General features: G+C 40.9%; 5 protein-coding genes across 5 annotated transcripts; 3 read left to right on the forward strand and 2 right to left on the reverse strand.

Moving 5' to 3' along the window:
- Positions 1–263: 263 nt before the first annotated feature.
- BCR41DRAFT_293574 (hypothetical protein) lies at positions 264–1,146 on the forward strand (the record flags this gene model as incomplete). Its single annotated transcript, XM_022020388.1, has 2 exons — positions 264–660; positions 800–1,146. Coding segments are annotated over 2 exons (744 nt in total), but the record flags the coding sequence as incomplete, so codon positions are not given.
- Positions 1,147–2,750: 1,604 nt separating this feature from the next.
- Positions 2,751–4,418, forward strand: BCR41DRAFT_400321 (hypothetical protein; the record flags this gene model as incomplete). Its single annotated transcript, XM_022029135.1, has 2 exons — positions 2,751–3,945; positions 4,087–4,418. The coding sequence occupies 2 exons, from the start codon at positions 2,751–2,753 to the stop codon at positions 4,416–4,418; spliced, it is 1,527 nt and encodes a 508-aa protein (XP_021877251.1).
- A 295-nt stretch (positions 4,419–4,713) lies between these two features.
- On the reverse strand, positions 4,714–5,750 carry BCR41DRAFT_361357 (YbaK/aminoacyl-tRNA synthetase-associated domain-containing protein). The gene is made up of 4 exons (XM_022025508.1): positions 5,595–5,750; positions 5,141–5,504; positions 4,989–5,041; positions 4,714–4,892 (listed from the first exon to the last, which is right to left on the reverse strand). Exons 1-4 carry the CDS (start codon positions 5,733–5,735, stop codon positions 4,788–4,790), a joined length of 663 nt encoding a protein of 220 aa, XP_021877252.1. The 5' UTR covers positions 5,736–5,750; the 3' UTR covers positions 4,714–4,787.
- A 2,242-nt stretch (positions 5,751–7,992) lies between these two features.
- On the forward strand, positions 7,993–12,911 carry BCR41DRAFT_172538 (hypothetical protein). Its single transcript, XM_022019710.1, has 4 exons — positions 7,993–8,705; positions 10,243–10,680; positions 10,774–12,553; positions 12,664–12,911. The coding sequence occupies exons 1-3, from the start codon at positions 8,262–8,264 to the stop codon at positions 12,502–12,504; spliced, it is 2,613 nt and encodes an 870-aa protein (XP_021877253.1). The 5' UTR covers positions 7,993–8,261; the 3' UTR covers positions 12,505–12,553; positions 12,664–12,911.
- A 993-nt stretch (positions 12,912–13,904) lies between these two features.
- Positions 13,905–15,830, reverse strand: BCR41DRAFT_361362 (Alpha/Beta hydrolase protein). The gene is made up of 9 exons (XM_022025509.1): positions 15,735–15,830; positions 15,495–15,535; positions 15,264–15,415; positions 15,030–15,122; positions 14,869–14,948; positions 14,713–14,762; positions 14,512–14,591; positions 14,384–14,434; positions 13,905–14,305 (listed from the first exon to the last, which is right to left on the reverse strand). The coding sequence occupies exons 1-9, from the start codon at positions 15,764–15,766 to the stop codon at positions 13,979–13,981; spliced, it is 906 nt and encodes a 301-aa protein (XP_021877254.1). The 5' UTR covers positions 15,767–15,830; the 3' UTR covers positions 13,905–13,978.
- Between the last annotated feature and the right edge of the window lie 323 nt (positions 15,831–16,153).

The raw sequence follows: 16,153 nt of genomic DNA on the forward strand, positions 1-16,153 counted from the left end.
TTTCATTTTTCATTTACCAGGCACTTTCTACACCTTTTAAACAAAACTATTTAATTTTGCTACACTCTTGCCGATTGATCAACACCCGTCCCTTAATTTTTTTATTTCTTATAGTGAAAGAGAAAGGGGAAACGTATCATATTCAGGGAAAAAAAAAAATGCGTTCTTTAACGTTTTTGAGCATGACGCTGGTTTTATCCACAGCGGCATCGTTCCTATTTGATGCCGCGGCAGCGGAAATGAATAAGGAGCAACAAAAGCGCTACCCCAAGAAGGATCGATTGCCTGATGTCAATTCTCCTCAAGTGAAAAAATGGATTTCTGAAATCGATTGGTCCAAGGTCCCTAAAATACCGATTGCAAAGGCTAATATCCCCAATTGCCCGGATTGCCCAAAGAACAAGAGCAAGATCCCTAAGGGTGCTTGTTGGTGGACCTGTGATGGATGTGTTGCAGATGATGATATCGAAATTTGCCCTCGACAGAATGCTTGGGGTTTGACCTATGATGATGGTCCCAGTGAGGAGACGCCGCGGCTGCTTGAGAAACTCAAGAGGTCTAACGTCACCAGTACCTTTTTTGTGGTCGGGAGCCGGATCCTAGAATACCCAGAAACCTTGAAGCGGCAGATCAAGGAAGGTCATCACATTGGAATCCATAGTAAGTCAAAAATATATATATATACATATTCGATACACTTCTTTACCTACTCTTTTATTCACTTATCTTTTTCTTTCTTTTTTTTCCTTTTCTTTCTTTTTTTTTTTTTTTTTTTTTTTTTTAAAAAAAAAAAAAAAAGCGTGGTCTCATGCGGGTATGACCTCGCTGACAAACGAGCAGATTGTGGCTGAGATCAAATGGGCCGAGCAGATTGTGTTTGATGTAACTGGACTTAAAACAAAGTACTGGCGACCACCCTATGGTGATGTGGACAACCGTGTCCGCGAGATCGCCCGCCAACTGGGCTATAAAACAGTGATTTGGACCAAAGAATGGGATTCAAACGACTGGCAAATCCCTGACAAAACCATCACTAACAAAGAAGTCTATAGGAATTTCAAATGGGCACTATCAACTGTTCCAAGTCTCAAGGGAGGAATTATCACCCTTGAACATGATCTGTTCACTCAAGAGGTTAATGTTGCAGGCCCCCTGCTGGATATGGGCATCAAGAAGGGACTTGATCCCATGGACATTGCTCAGTGCCTCAGTGACTCCCATCCATATCAAAACTCACCTGTCGACATTAAGCCGCCTACTACTCCTGTAGACAAGAAGCAACCTGTTGATGCAGGCAAGAAGCAACCTGCTACTGCTCCTACGGAGAAGAAGCCTCAGGGTATACAGCCTTCCCAACCTAACCCAAAGGCTGCTGGGTCTAATTCCAACAGCTCTATTCCAGTTAATGGCTCTGAGGATACCAAGGCTCCCAATAACAAGAAAACATCAGACGCTCACCATATCCTCTGGGCTACTTCCAGTCTAGTATTCATTGCTGTGTCTTCATTCCTGACGCTTTAAAAATGAGTGGAAGGAGGACTAAAATAAGTACGATGATCGGGTTTTCCCTGAGTGACTAAGTGTTGATAGGTCAATTTTTCCATTCCTTTCGATTATGTAGAAGTAATTTCTTACCATTGTTCCCCTATTAAAAAAAAAAAAAAAAAAAAAAAAAACTACATGGAAAACGATAGAATAGAGTATTGCGACTGGGAGATAGCTCTTCTTTTCTTAGTTAGGAATAATATCACGCGAGTTTTATATCTCATCCTTCTCATCCTTCTCACATTTCTCATATTTCTCCTTTTATTTGAGTTACAATGGTTGCCATAGCCTCTCCCTTCCTCCTTCTCCTGCTCCTATTTCCCTCGCTTGTAAAAGTATTCCATCTTCTCGCTCTCACATATTCTCCTGAGACTTTGCTCATTGAAGGGTCCTGGTAACAACATGGAAACCAGCATCCATGCTAATTCAGATACTATTGAAGGAGGCATGACTTCATCTTGCCGGCCTTACTTCATCTTGCCGGCCTTACTGACTAGATATGGTACGGATGGCACTCTTGCTGTAATGGTGGTTCTGTCTGTTATGTCTTTTCATCTTTTCTTCCCCTTCATCTTTTATACCCCTTCTCTTACTCACTGTCGTGGTGGATCAATTTCCCCCTCTTCTTTGTCTTTTGCATGCATTCCAGATATGCTTCCATAGAACCGCATAGCTTTATATATTTTTGTTAAAGTTTGCTCTATAGCTTGAGCTTCAACACCGGCCTAGATGACGATGGTCTCTATGTATTTTTTTATTTTATTTTATTTTTTTTTTTGGCATACAATCTTTTTCGCTCTCACGCTCGTGTTCATTTCTGTCCTAACTTTAAGTGTTTCCGCTAGAGCCCGTTGCTACGCTCGAGCTCCGGATCCAGGTCCAGGTTAGAAACAAAGGACGGCAACTTTCAATTTTTTTTTTTCTTCGTTCGTTCTCCAATCTTATGTTCATTTCCATCCTAAAGTACTCCTTTCTTTGCACACATTTTTCTTCTTTTTCGCGTTTTTCCTTCCTTTCCTTCCTTCCAACTACTTCGCATCACCCATTCTTCATTTATAGCTTCATAATAACAATAGCAACAAAAAAAAGTCCGAACCGACCGAAAAAACCAGCTTTAATACACACATTCTTTCGCATTTTTTATTTTTATTTTTTATTTTCTATACATATCCCTGTGATACATTAGCGAAGCAAGTCATATCATCATGCCCAATGCCAACCCTAGAAAGACTCCTACTGGCGCTGATAATGGCAGTATTAGTGGGAATAACAATGTCAGTAGCGACATCTTCTATTCTAGTCATCAGACTGATATTGATTCTGGGATTCAAAGCCTCACAATGGCCACTGGGAGCTCTCTCTTCGATACAACTCAAGGCCAACAGCGACAACAACCACTAAACTACGAAGTTATCACTAACCCGAGTGTGTCAACGCCCCCTTCTTTGAACACCAGTCTGTCATTTCATTTATCCACTGCTCCAACCTTAAGGTCGTATTCAGCGCAAAATGTCCGCAGCCTGGAGACAATCGTCAATTTCTCAGGACATGCACCCACACCGCCGTTCCAATCCCCCATTGACTGCAATGGCAGTGTACCAGATATCACTATTGACGTTGGCAGTGATCGATCAAATGATACATTAGTCCCAGCTAAAGGGAGTAGAGGGCGGATAGACAAGGGCAAGGCTCATCAAAGAGATTGTAATTTGGATCAATCTGCTAGTGATTATATCACTTTCGATACCATTTTAAGAGAAGATCTGAAAGATTTTTTATTGAATAGATATGATCAACCCATATCAGCTTTTACGGAAGTAACAACAGACCCAGAAGCTGTTGCTCCTGTAGTCAACTCGGGCTTCGCAAAACTAAGGTATATTATGAGCGACAAAAGCGCAACTGACGATAATTCAGCGGCAGTAGCAGTAAAGACGACATCTATGCCACCAACAACGGCAAAGATGACGGTAGGGATCTCGCCAACAGGAAAGCGATATGTAAATTCAGGGCTACGCAATAAAGATCGCAAGAAAGCTCGCAAGGCCAAAGCCAAGAAAGCACTCACATTGTTTTCAAACGAACGCCTTTTTATACATTGGATTAGGGCTGGGATGCTATTAGGTGGATTAGCAATGATGCTGCTCAACTTTTCAGACGGAAGCAACATTCACAAAGGAGTTGATCATACTATAGCAATCCAAGCTGGGAAAATCGGGGAGCGTGTTGGTGTCTCCTTGCTCGTCATTTGTCTCATCTGTCTCATCTATGCCTCCACTATCTTCCATTGGCGGCACTTGGGCATAGTCAAAGACAAGAGCGATGGTCGATACTTTGACAAAGTTGGTCCCACTTTGCTGACACTTGCATTACTGATAACCTACTCTATCAATATTGCCTGTAAGTTTATAAAAGATAATGGCGAACGTTTTGTAAAAAAAAAAAAAAAAAAAAAACTGACTGTATCCTTGGCTCTATACCCTCCTGTTTTTCTCCTACTGTTCTGTAAAATTCTGTTAACAATATGTATATTTTCACTAGTGACAATCCGAACGACATCCCAGATGGCGGATGATTACGCACCTTCCATCTTTAATAATGATTTAAACTCTAATGACTTTCCTATCAACAAGAGCAAGCCAATACCTCCCCCAGTAGCCTCAACTGTAATTTCACCTGCTGCTGCACCAACCCATAATTCCCGCGTATTTGATGCTCCATATTTGCCAGTTGGGCCCACCGTCACGATCGATGAGCACAGCGATGATGATCAGGGTGGTGGTGCCGCTGCAGAGCCCACCAATCAAGATGATTCATCACCATCTTCGTCGCAACTGTCTCCACCAGGCGATGCTGTTGATTCTGAACATTAAATCGACAATAACACCTGCTGTTGCTGACGTTACTGATAATGGATTCAAAGACGCGTTATTCTACCACGTGGAAAATTTTATGGGACAAGCACAGCAAAAAAAAAACAAAAAAAAAATCAATAAGCCCTCATATATTATACCATCCATGTATGCTTCTTGCTTGATAGAATGGACATGGTTAGACAATTTTTTTTTATAACCCAACTCTTATAAATGTTCTTTCATCCTATATACCTATTTTATCTTTCTAAAATAAAATACATGCCTTTTTTTTTTTTTTTTTTTTTTTTTTTTCTTTCAGTTTAATCTAATGATGACAACAATTGAGTCTAATCTCTATATAATATATATTTTTTATATCCATTTCTTTCAGCAGAAATCAACGATGCTTGCATTCCACTTTTCAACAAAGCCCTGGACTGGTAGTGCAATCTTCCAATCGACATGACCTGCACCAAGGTAGAACAAGGGTGGCTAATTTTGAATAAGAACAAAACAAAATAAAAATGTGTTGAGACTGACTGGCACGAATAAAAATTTAAATTGTTTCATCTAGTTATTTATCCTTACCGATAACTCTGCGACTGCTTTGGAAATCAAAATAGGGATGTTTGTTCTCATCCCTGGAAATGGAATTAATAAATAAAGAAGGGGAAAAAAGCTTAGTCCCACTTCACCTTGTAGAACTTTTTCATATTTTATGTATGTCTATATTTCCTTACCGACAGGACTGACAGCATTGTTGCCAAAGCCTGTCAATTCAAACGACTTTTCTGAAGAAGCGATCCGGAGATGAGTTGCTTTTCGGCTAGCACCCGTTCTCTCTCTCACAGCTTTCTCAAGTTTGCTGATATTGACCGCTCCTTCATATTGGACAATAATACACCAATAGCGGTCCTCGTCCACAGCCTTAGCCTCGTCCTGTTTGAATTTAGTGTTCTCAAAGATCAATGTCTTGCAAAGGTGAAAGGTCGAAGGACAACCCATGACTCGAGCACGTTGCTCATATGACCAGTCGTAATAATCGCTTGCTACATGAAAGAAGCGACATTGTTTTGGAAGACGACTCTGAGCATCCCTATAAACCTGTTGAAAAAAAAATGTACAGCACAAGATGAATATTTAAGAGCAAAAGATTTTTTTTTTTTTTTTTTTTTTTTTTTTGTTTAAGCTTGCCTGCATAGTGCCCTCGGGTGCATTGTCTGGAAAGGCATCTGTTGCGGCCTTGAATAGAAAATCATCCAAGGTTGAGATTGGCTCAGAATTGGCATCAGCCATGAGCTGTGTCCCTAAAGTTCCAACCGTTGATTCAGGCATGGAAATGAATGAAAAATTGCTTGTACACAGGTTTTGCGGGGGACAACAATACATCTTTTAGTCACATGATTTGACTAGAGGAAGAAACCTTGTGTAGCATGCCATCTTTAAGTGGGATGTCCTATGTCAATACGTACGTACAAGTCCCTTTGTCGCATCCCTTGGAGCGGGAGTGGAGTGTTGTAGGCCTATGGATCTTTGCTTCTGCCCTTGTGCTCAGTAACAATTAAAGAAAGGCACCAAATAGGTCTTTTGCAGCCACGTTTTCCATTCTCGCCTGCTCGTGCCCCGGTGCTAGGACCAATGAGTAGGACGCCCATTATTTGTACCAAAGTGGTTATACTTGATGAAGGATTGTCTTCTTAGCTTTGAGAACAGCAAAGCTGACGTGAAAAAAATAGGGGGGAAGAAAGGAGAAAGGGTTAGGGAAAAAGAAGGAGAACAGTTAAAAAGAAGACCAAGAAAAAAACAGCCAATGCATTAAATGCCTTGACTAAATATTTGTTTCTGCATCAATAAATCCTTGTGTCCTCCTTTGCTCCCTTTTTTATTTCTTTTTATTGAGCTCCCCCTGACTCTTAACCCACTATATCCTTCCCCTTCTCTGTCTTTTATGCCTTCACTTTCCAGCTCATCTCTTTCGCATACCATCGCAGCAGATTAAATTGGATGCAGATGGGCTGCGTAGCCAACGTAACGGAAACCTCTTTTTTTTTTTTTTTTTTTTTCTTCGAATACGTTTGCTTTTTGTCGAAGAATAAGATAGTCTTAAGACCTGTGAATCCGGTTTTTTTTTTTTTTTTTTTTTTTTTTTTTCATTTGATTCTGCACCAACATTAAAGCATCAGTCCACTTGCCACCAATTTAATGGGTTTACTATGCTCTTGTGCAAATGGCTGCTTTGAAAACTGGTTTGTTATCCAAGAAAACGGATGGCATTGTTTATTGTTTATTATGCCGGTACACATCCCGTACCCCTTGGTCTCCTTTGTGCCCTCTCCCTGGATGACTTTATTTCATTCAATTAGTTTTTGTGTTCGATGCCTTATTATCGTCAATCATTTCGTAACTTTTATTGGTTGTTCTAAACGAATTCATTTTAGGCATGTTTATCTTTGTATTTGCAGTCTGTGCAATTCCCCCTTGACACACTCCATCTTTCAACAAATGGACACTACAATATGCCATACTTCTTGCTTAGCAAATTGGTACTAAGACTAAGCATCGAAACGATACATCTTCGGAATATTAATGGTGCTTACTGTATCTATTATACCGACTCTTTATGATCTATGGGGCATAAGGGAAGAGGAATAAGAGCTTATATATACACAGAAATGTCTGGATATCTAAGAAGGAGCTTCTCCTTTTTATCATTCAGATGCGCAAACATGGACTGACTCACTTTGTAAGCTACAAGCAGTGCCAGCTGAGGTGTCAGAGGGCGCATCAGCCGGAAAAGAAAAACCGCGGCCAAGGTACAGATAGCCAAATTAAGATGAAAGAGCTCGTTGCCTTCGTGTATATGAAGCAACTATAAAAAGATATGGTAACAATAATATCAATAACGTTGTTCGTTCCTCCCTTTCTTACCTCAAAACTCGCTCTTATATTCTTCCTATCCTATTCAAGGGAAAAGGCCGATGCTATGCCCAAATCGTTGTCCCTTCTGTCCCATGAGCTTAAATGCTCATAAAATCAACAATTTATTTAGGGTTTGTTCATTAAAATATATATGTTCTGATATATATATATATATATATATTGACATGTGTAAAAAAGCAAAGGTCCATCTTGGCAACATTCCGCATCTCTCAATTGTCATTTGGTTACAAATGAGAATTACAGTTGCAATGTCGCCAGTATAATTTTCAATGTTTCCCAACGGTTTCTTTGTCTAGAGTTTGTACACAAATATGTGTACCACCGTCGTTGCCACCAACTTTTTTTTTCTGTCGACGCGTCGTCGCGTTTTTGACCGTCTTATTTTTCGGACTTAGATCTTAATAGCGATTAGAAAGGATGGCACAACCTGCTACACTCTCTCTAGTACATAAAAATAAAATCCACTCATTTATTTAATATTCATTTAGTCCAATAAATTAAACATAAAATATGGGTTTGTTTCCCTTTCACTCCACTCCACTCTATCCTCATCCCCCCTTCCCTCTCTCCCCTTTGTCCTTCCCTTTTCTCCTCTATCTTCTTTTTCTTAATATTTCCTTCTCTTCTCTCTCTTCCTTCTTCTTCCTTCTTTTTTTTTTTTATTTTTTTATTTTTTTATTATTATTATTATTCTTATTACATTTTATTTGACAAACATTGTTGGTAACAACTTTAGTATTGACATTCAGACGATCTCAAAACTTTACCAACTACTCCTACCACTCATTATATACACAACTACTCAAAGGATAGACGGCAATCCTTACACGCTAGCCGCACCCTCATCACCAGATCGCGAGCGTGCCGTACGCCGTGTCCAACCTTCATAGCTCCTTTTCGGTCCATCTCAATAGGCACGCTATGCCCAATTCTCCCACGCTTACGGAACAGCACCCTCTCCCACCCCCACTCACCAGAGCCAACTCGGTTGTCTCACTCTATCAGTCATGCCTCAACCTGATGGAACGTTTGGCGGGAGTGCCCGATTTTGAGCAGTACCTGGATCCAGAGTTCTTGCAGAACATTCAGGCAGGGGTTTCCACCCTTACCAGCCCCAACGACCCAGTTTCTCAGCTCTGGACCCTTTTCCGCCTTGGCGCGCCCCTAGCCTGTATCTTCAACGGCCTCCGACCTAAGGAGCCCTTGAAGATCAACAACAAAGACACCAATCTCACCAATATCAATGCCTGCAAAATCCCCGTCTTCCGCTTCTTAGTTGCTTGTAGGCAGGAACTTCAGTTCAAGGACGAGGACCTCTTTACTATCTCTGAACTTTACCAAGATGATACCAACGGGTTTGTTAAGGTAAGAAGAGATAAAGAGGAAAGAAGTAGAAAGTTTCCTTAAGGGGGCCAGCTTAGCCACGCTCCAGATACCATTGATAGCAACGACGAAATTATAAATGGGATCAAAAGGAAGCACAGCAGAAGCAAACAATGTTGTCCCAGTCCACCCTCTATCCCTCCCTAGCTTTCTGTTTTTTTTTTTTTTTTCCTTCCCGTTCTCGCATGTCTTCTTTTCATTATATCATTGTATTTCCTGTCATCCGAAAGCAGATACAAAGGAAAGAGTGAGAGAATGAATGAACCCTGGGCCCTATCATTATTCTTTACAACATATTGATTACCCATCTATCTTTAAAAAAAAAAAAAAAAGATACACAGCATAACCGTACACATGCACATCACATTTATTTTTCCCGTTACAGGGACCATTAAAGAGCTTAAAGAGAGATAAAGTTGAACATTGACAAAAATCAACACGATTTCACAAATGTATATAAACAGTGGGTCAATGCACTATTGATCCATGTGAGGAGGGGGTGAGGAGTGGAGATGCCGTCCCGTAACAAGGTAGTATGAGGGAAAGAACAAAGAGAGAGTGAAAGAGAGAGCAAACCGCTCGAATGAACGAATGGGAAAATGAGGAAGCAACACAATGGAAAGGAACAAGTAAAATAAACAAACAAATAGCAAGGCGTGTCAGTGTCCAGCTGATGTGCCCAATGCACCCATGGCTCACAAAACACGCCACGGACATGCCTTAGTATTGAGCAGAAAGGCACAGAAGGACGAACAGATGTGAAGCAAAAAAAATAAAAATAAAAAAATACAACGGATTGGAGCATGGCACCCAGACAAATGCATCCGGGAGACCATGTAACCATGGCATTTTTTCTTTCCCGATATCTGTTTCCTTCCCATCCATGTCTCCCCATGTCTCCCCTCTTTTACTTTCCCCCAAACTTTCCTCACCTCATCCCTTTGTCCTCCCACTCCTTATATTTTTTTTTAGTCATCGCCTCGTTTTTTTTTTTTTTTTTTTTTTTTTTTTTTTCGTCTATCTTAATTTATCTTATCTTTCTACCCTTCTTTGCTTCTCCTGCTTTTTTTTTTTTCCCTTTCACAATCTATGTCTACTCTAACAATCAAAGCATGGAGTAAGGAAAAAAATGAGTGGGCCTAACCCTTTGTTTATTTTTTGAGCAACAGGGCCTGTTCGATTCCCATGTTATCCTACGCTTGCCTCCTTGCCTGACCCAACTTGGAGCTAAATTACGGGTTTAGATATTCATCCACGTATACGCATTTTGCCATAATCATATTATGGTCTTACAATGTGTATCTTTTGAATGGTTGCACCTTGTCCATATCAGTGTTGAACACAAATAAGGTTCATTTTTTTTGGCACAGGCTATGCAAGCTCAGCCTTTTCCATTTTTTTGACCCTGTGTTAGCCAATTCCTATCCATCCTCACCTGTTCCGAAGCCTTTAAGAAACAGCGTATAGCGTCACGTAAATGATAACACTTTACCACAAACCAATTCATAAAAAAAATTAGGTCATCAAAACTATCAGTATGGTCTTGGATCGTATGGAGACGCAGGGTTTGCTCCATGCAAGGCAGTTCAAATGTAACTCAGATCCAGTCAGGCCTACAGATAACCGTGCTAAGGTTGTGAATGAGATCTTGGAAACTGAGCGCTGCTATGTTCAGGACCTTGAGAACCTGCAGGCATACATGCGTGCACTCCAATCAGACGGTAGCATAATCTCAGCCGAGACTATCCATCTCATTTTTGGCAATCTCAACGTTCTCGTGGATTTCCAGCGGCGCTTTTTGATTGCCATCGAGGCCAATGCAGCACTGGCGCCCCAGGACCAGAACTTTGGTCAAGTTTTTTCTCAGCATGAGGAGGCATTTGCAGTCTATGAGCCCTTTTGCGCTAATGTCAAAGCTGCCAGTGCATTGGTCGTACATGAAAATGAAAAGCTTCAGGTAAAGACGCAAAAAAAGAATGAAAAAAAGAAATGCAGAATAGAAGAGCAATTCTCCTCATCAGTCAGGTCTCAAAATATCTTCTTTCTTTAGAGAATGAATCACCTACTGGATGCACAGCATGGGATCAACTCCAACCTTATCAAGCCAGTCCAGCGCATTTGCAAATACCCGCTCTTTATGCATGAGCTTATCAAACTGACAGATCCAGATCATCCTTACTATAGTAATCTGCTTGAGGGCCAAAATGCAATCAAGCGCGTTGCTGAGAAGATCAACGAGACCAATCGTAGACAGGACAATCAGGAGACTGCAAAGGCTCTTCAGCATATGGTTGCCTGGAAAGACGGAGAACTCGTATCCGACTTTGGCGCCTTGCTTCTACATGATACGTTACTCAACCCTCGCGGTCCACCCGATAAAGCGCTTGATGTCTATTTGTTTGAAAAAATCTTAGTCTGCTGCCAGAGCATGGTCATCCGCAGGAGACAGCCAAAGACGCTCGTCCGTGGCGCTAAACCCAAGCCCACACTGCATCTGAACGGACGGATCTACATCAACAATATCAAATCTATCCTTCCAGTCTCCAGTGCCGGCTCGTATGTCTTGCATGTGGTCTGGAATGTCGCTGCAGAGGAGTTTGAGCTGCGCTGCAGAAATGAAGACCAACTTAAAAAGTGGCACAGCGTCCTTGACAAGCTCGTAACTGAGGCCAATACTGAGCGCTCCAACACTGTGACCATGAACAATTATGTAGAGACTTCAACTCCTTCATACGAATCATCATTCTTCCATGATGATGATGATTATCTAGAAGATGAATTGGAAGGTGATGATGATGAATATGATGAGCCACGTGGTTTTCGCAGCTACTCACTTCCATTCGGGCTTTCATCCCAGGCAAATGGACAGGGAAATCGTTCTCGTATCAAAACGGAGGAAGGTTCAGTGCCACCGTCTAATGCTCGAACTGGTAGCAATGGCTCCGGTATGACTTTGCCGCCATTGCCTCGTACTGCCAGCAGCGCAAGCACAACGATGGGTGTCGTCTCTCCAGGAGAGTATCCATATTCTCCTCCAGCTTCCTATCCAGCCTCCCCCACGGCTTCCAACCCTCGAGGTTCAGGCAGTAGCGGTTCCTGGCAGAGACGAAGTAATGGGGATGGTCACTCGCCTCTGAATGATACCACGTCAAGTTTTCTGGGATCTGAAGAGCATAGTCAACCAATGATTAGAAACGCCTCTGCAGGTTACTTGTACAACACAACGCCTCCGGCTGTCCCTCCGGTGCCTCCTGTCCCTGGACCTCTTAGAGTTCGTGCGCTCAGCAGCTCCAATATTCATGCTTCTACCAATGTGCTTCCCACATGGAGTGACATGCCAGAGCTGCCCACTCATCACCAAAAGTTTTCTAGTGGTAGTGGAGCTAATTCACCTACCACACCTTATCCAAGCAATGCCTATCCAACCGTTCATGCCGTGCCTAGCGCACTTTCGATCCCAGACTCTGCTCGCATGCTACGTCAACATTCATCCTGCAGCAGTCTCAGTACCAATGGCGCGCCACAACTCCGAATCAAAGTCAATTTTCAAGAGGACTCGTACCTGATTGTGGTCCCTATGCAAATCAAGTACAGTGAATTGATCGAGCGAGTAGAAAAGAAGATTAGACTGTGTGGCAGCCGCCGGTCCGAAACGCATCCTCTTCGTCTCCGGTACAAAGACGAAGATAATGACTATATCATTATGAAGGATGACGATGACATTTCCTTGGCCTTTGAGAGCTGCTTTACCGACGGCATCATGAATCTGCATGTCAGTTAAGAGAAAGTCCGACGCTTTCTGTAAAGGGTTTTATAGCCTGTTCCCGCTGGTACGGCTATTTTTATTTTATTTTTATTTTTATTTTTATTTTTATTTTTATTTTTATTTTAATTATTATTATTATTTTTTTTTTTTTTTGACATGCATGGGTTTTTGCAGGAGACAGGGACCGCCCCGGATGGGGATAGGGATATCGTTGTTTTGATTCGTGCCTCTTCTTGCTTTGCTCTCGTTCTGCATAATATTTAAATATTTTTTTCTTTTCGATCTTTTTCTTCTTTCCTCCTTTCTTTCTTTTTCCTCCACTTTTCACGATGCCTCATTAAATCATCTCACCCCTTTTCCACCCTTTCCCTCCCATTAAGATCATCGCCATCCCTGGTATGACACCAAGTCGAAAAACACTATACCGAAGATGTTTATTCTCTCTCTTCCTCAAAACCATGTTGAACTAGACATGTTACTGAACAATGGCTACATTTATCCATTTATTGCTTTATAGTCTCTTTCCTGGCTCGGTCTTCAAAATGTTTCGGCTCAGGATCCACCAGCACTGACAGTGGCAAAAGTTGTCCCATGACGATATGATGCGATGATCCGACATGACTCCCATCTCTCTTTTCTCCGTTATGGCATCTGTCTTTTTTCTTTTTTTTTTTCTTCAGGACGATAACGACTCTTTATGACCACGAAAGCGAACGACAATGACCAATGATTGCCTTATGAAATCAAGAAAGGAAAAAATCAAAAACAATACCAGAGGAATGAGCGGCGGTTACGTTGAGCATGAACAAAGACACAAAAGGAGAGTGAGCGCGCGTAGTCTTTTATTTCATCTTTTTCCTCTTTTCTTGATCAAGGGTTATGCAGAGGTTGCCCTGTGTTAGACAAAGGTTCAGACACTGTGATGATTCTCAGCATTAATTAATCCAGACTCGAAGGAAGGAAGAAGGAAAAAAAAAAAGATGGTCTGCTGCAGCCCCTCCTATTATTTCACTCAAGCCATATCTCTTCCCCTCTGGAGGACATTTTTCAAGCCCTTTGGTGTTCAAGTAAAAACGACATCAAGGGAACGATTCTTTTTTTTTCTGTAAATATGCTGACTTCAAGAGTTTGTCCAGACACCACTTCCCACGTTCTGACATCTCGGGAAAAAATCAGCAATGACACATCTTTTTTTTTTTCTGTTTTGTGCAACATTCACTCCCACAAAAAAAAAAAGAGATACCAGCACTTTTAATGAACCCCTTCCCGATGACTTTCCGCATCATGTATGACTATCATTCTTCACTTTTCTTGTAAATAAGTATCTCTTTTTGAGGAGCAAATAAAAGATACAGCCTGAAAAAAATAAAAATAAAAATAAAAAAAAAAAAGCTTGCATGGAAGGATTGTTCAATGTTTCCTTCATGTGACAAATACGCATGATTTTATTTTGGCACCAATACTTCTTTTTTTTTTGTGGTCTTTTGGTCTACAAAGATGCCTTATTCCTTCTCATGCTCAAGTCCTCCAAACAGTTTTTGAGGGCAGCGTTGACCTCGTCTGGTTTTTCGGTCATTACAAAGTGGCCAGCATCGATCATCACAGCCTTGAGATTAGGAACCGTATCTTTCATTTTCGCGGCCATATGGGGCTTCAAATAAGGGTCGTGCTTGGCTTGAATGATCCAGGATGGTAAGTGGATATTGGTGGTGGTGAGTCCAAGTTCATCTTCAAAGTTGATACGTGTTGTCTTGTAATAATTGAGTGGTCCACGCATTCCCTGGCGTTTATACTCTTGAAAATAATAGTCGATATCCTATTTTTTTTTTTTTTTTTTTTCAGTAAGTTTCTATACTGACAACATTTTTTTTTTTTTTTTAAGCTCAAAATTTACCTCTTGACCCATCGCTCCCATCTTACAAGTGTTTTCAATAAATTTGTCAATCTACAGGATTAAAAAAATTAGTCTCATCCTGTTTCGTCCGCAGAAACACTGTCTCTATTAGTATCAATACAACATACCATACTATTGAATACTGTAGCAGAGTTTGGGTCTGCAAATGCAAGTTGGTATTCGAATTCTGGAATTATTTTCACAATATCTAGATAACCCATATTTTTATACAATGTTAAATGGTTTGCATTAGTCTTGGAGAAAAAAAAAAAGATGCCTCTTAGAAATCGGAGTTTTATACATTGCATGGAGTGGGATATTTATTTTACCTTCGAGTGGAATAAACTCAGTTCTTGGTGAATTAAACGGGGTACAAATGCTGATAAAAAAAAAAATATAGATCAGTTTTTTTTTTTTTTTTTTTTTTTCATTTTTGTATGCTAACGGCTAGGACAAATGTTTGAAAATCATATATCTTTTTATACCTAATGATACCATGAAGACGGTTGGGATAGTAGAGACCAAATCTCCAGACAATAGCTCCACCCCAGTCGTGTCCGATAATCTAATAGATACATGAACAGTTAAGGCGCGTAAAGATTAACTAACAACAGATAACAATTTTTTTTATCCTGAACACACTTACTGTCACTTTAGGGATGTTAAGCACGTCAAGAAGGCCTGCTAAGTGACCACACACAGTTTTCATCCCATACTTTTCTAGCTCCATTGGCGCATCCTAAAGCGCGGGAATATCAATCAAATATTATGCATAGATGTTGAGAAAAAAAAACAACACACGAATTATATAGTTTACTTCTTTGAGGATTTCCATTACGCGAAAGCGCAAACGCAAGGACCATAATATGAAAATACTCACGGTTTGACCATAACCTAGACAGTCAGGAGCAATGACACGATAGCCTAGTTTGGCTAGGAACTTGATCTGATGACGCCAACCGTACCAAAGATCCGGAAATCCATGAACGAGGAGCAGAGGCTCACCTTTGGGATCGCCTTCCTCCACGTAGTCTAATAAAGATATAATGTTAACACTTGTCCTTGAATAATGAAAAAAGGGTCTCTGAAACCTATTGTTGATACAACTTACGGTATCGATGTCCTGAGATCATTGCATATTTGTGCTGGAAGCTGATGAACAAATGAGATATCACTGTGAGTATTTAACAACAATGGTCCTTCAAAGACAATAGCACATGCACAAATCTGGAAACAAACAAAAAGGAACAGAAGGAAGAGGAGAGTGTGGGAATAAAATAATAACGTTGAGTGAGGCGAGGACCCTTTGTATGATGCTGTAGTCCAGATGCTCTGTGTACTATTCTTTTACCTTGCAGGGTCAATATGTGGAGCAGTTGTCATTTTGCTTTTGTGTAATGGAGTGGAAGAGAGGTGTGTAAGATGGATGATGGTAAGAGAAAACAAGAAAAATAAATAGAAGGAAGAGTGAGGCATCGCATTCGATGTTAAAACAACTGTACGGGCCGATCGTCCGGACTTGACAACCACTCATCGGGCGGGCATTCTCGATCATTTGTGGCACAGATTATGACCGTATCGTCATTCCTTCGTACAAAAGCGAGACAACCACTTTGCTTGCACTATTTGCAATCATTCGCGACTATTACACTCATTTCGAATAACTAATTGACGTATTGACGTAGACAAAAAAAAATAGACATCTGATCTTCTTGCTCGGGTCTATTGGTGAGTCGAGAGCATCCATAAACTCATTTCCTTTAGGAAAAA

Source organism: Lobosporangium transversale (genome assembly GCF_002105155.1).
Source record: "Lobosporangium transversale strain NRRL 3116 chromosome Unknown BCR41scaffold_48, whole genome shotgun sequence".
NCBI classification, from domain to species: domain Eukaryota; kingdom Fungi; phylum Mortierellomycota; class Mortierellomycetes; order Mortierellales; family Mortierellaceae; genus Lobosporangium; species Lobosporangium transversale.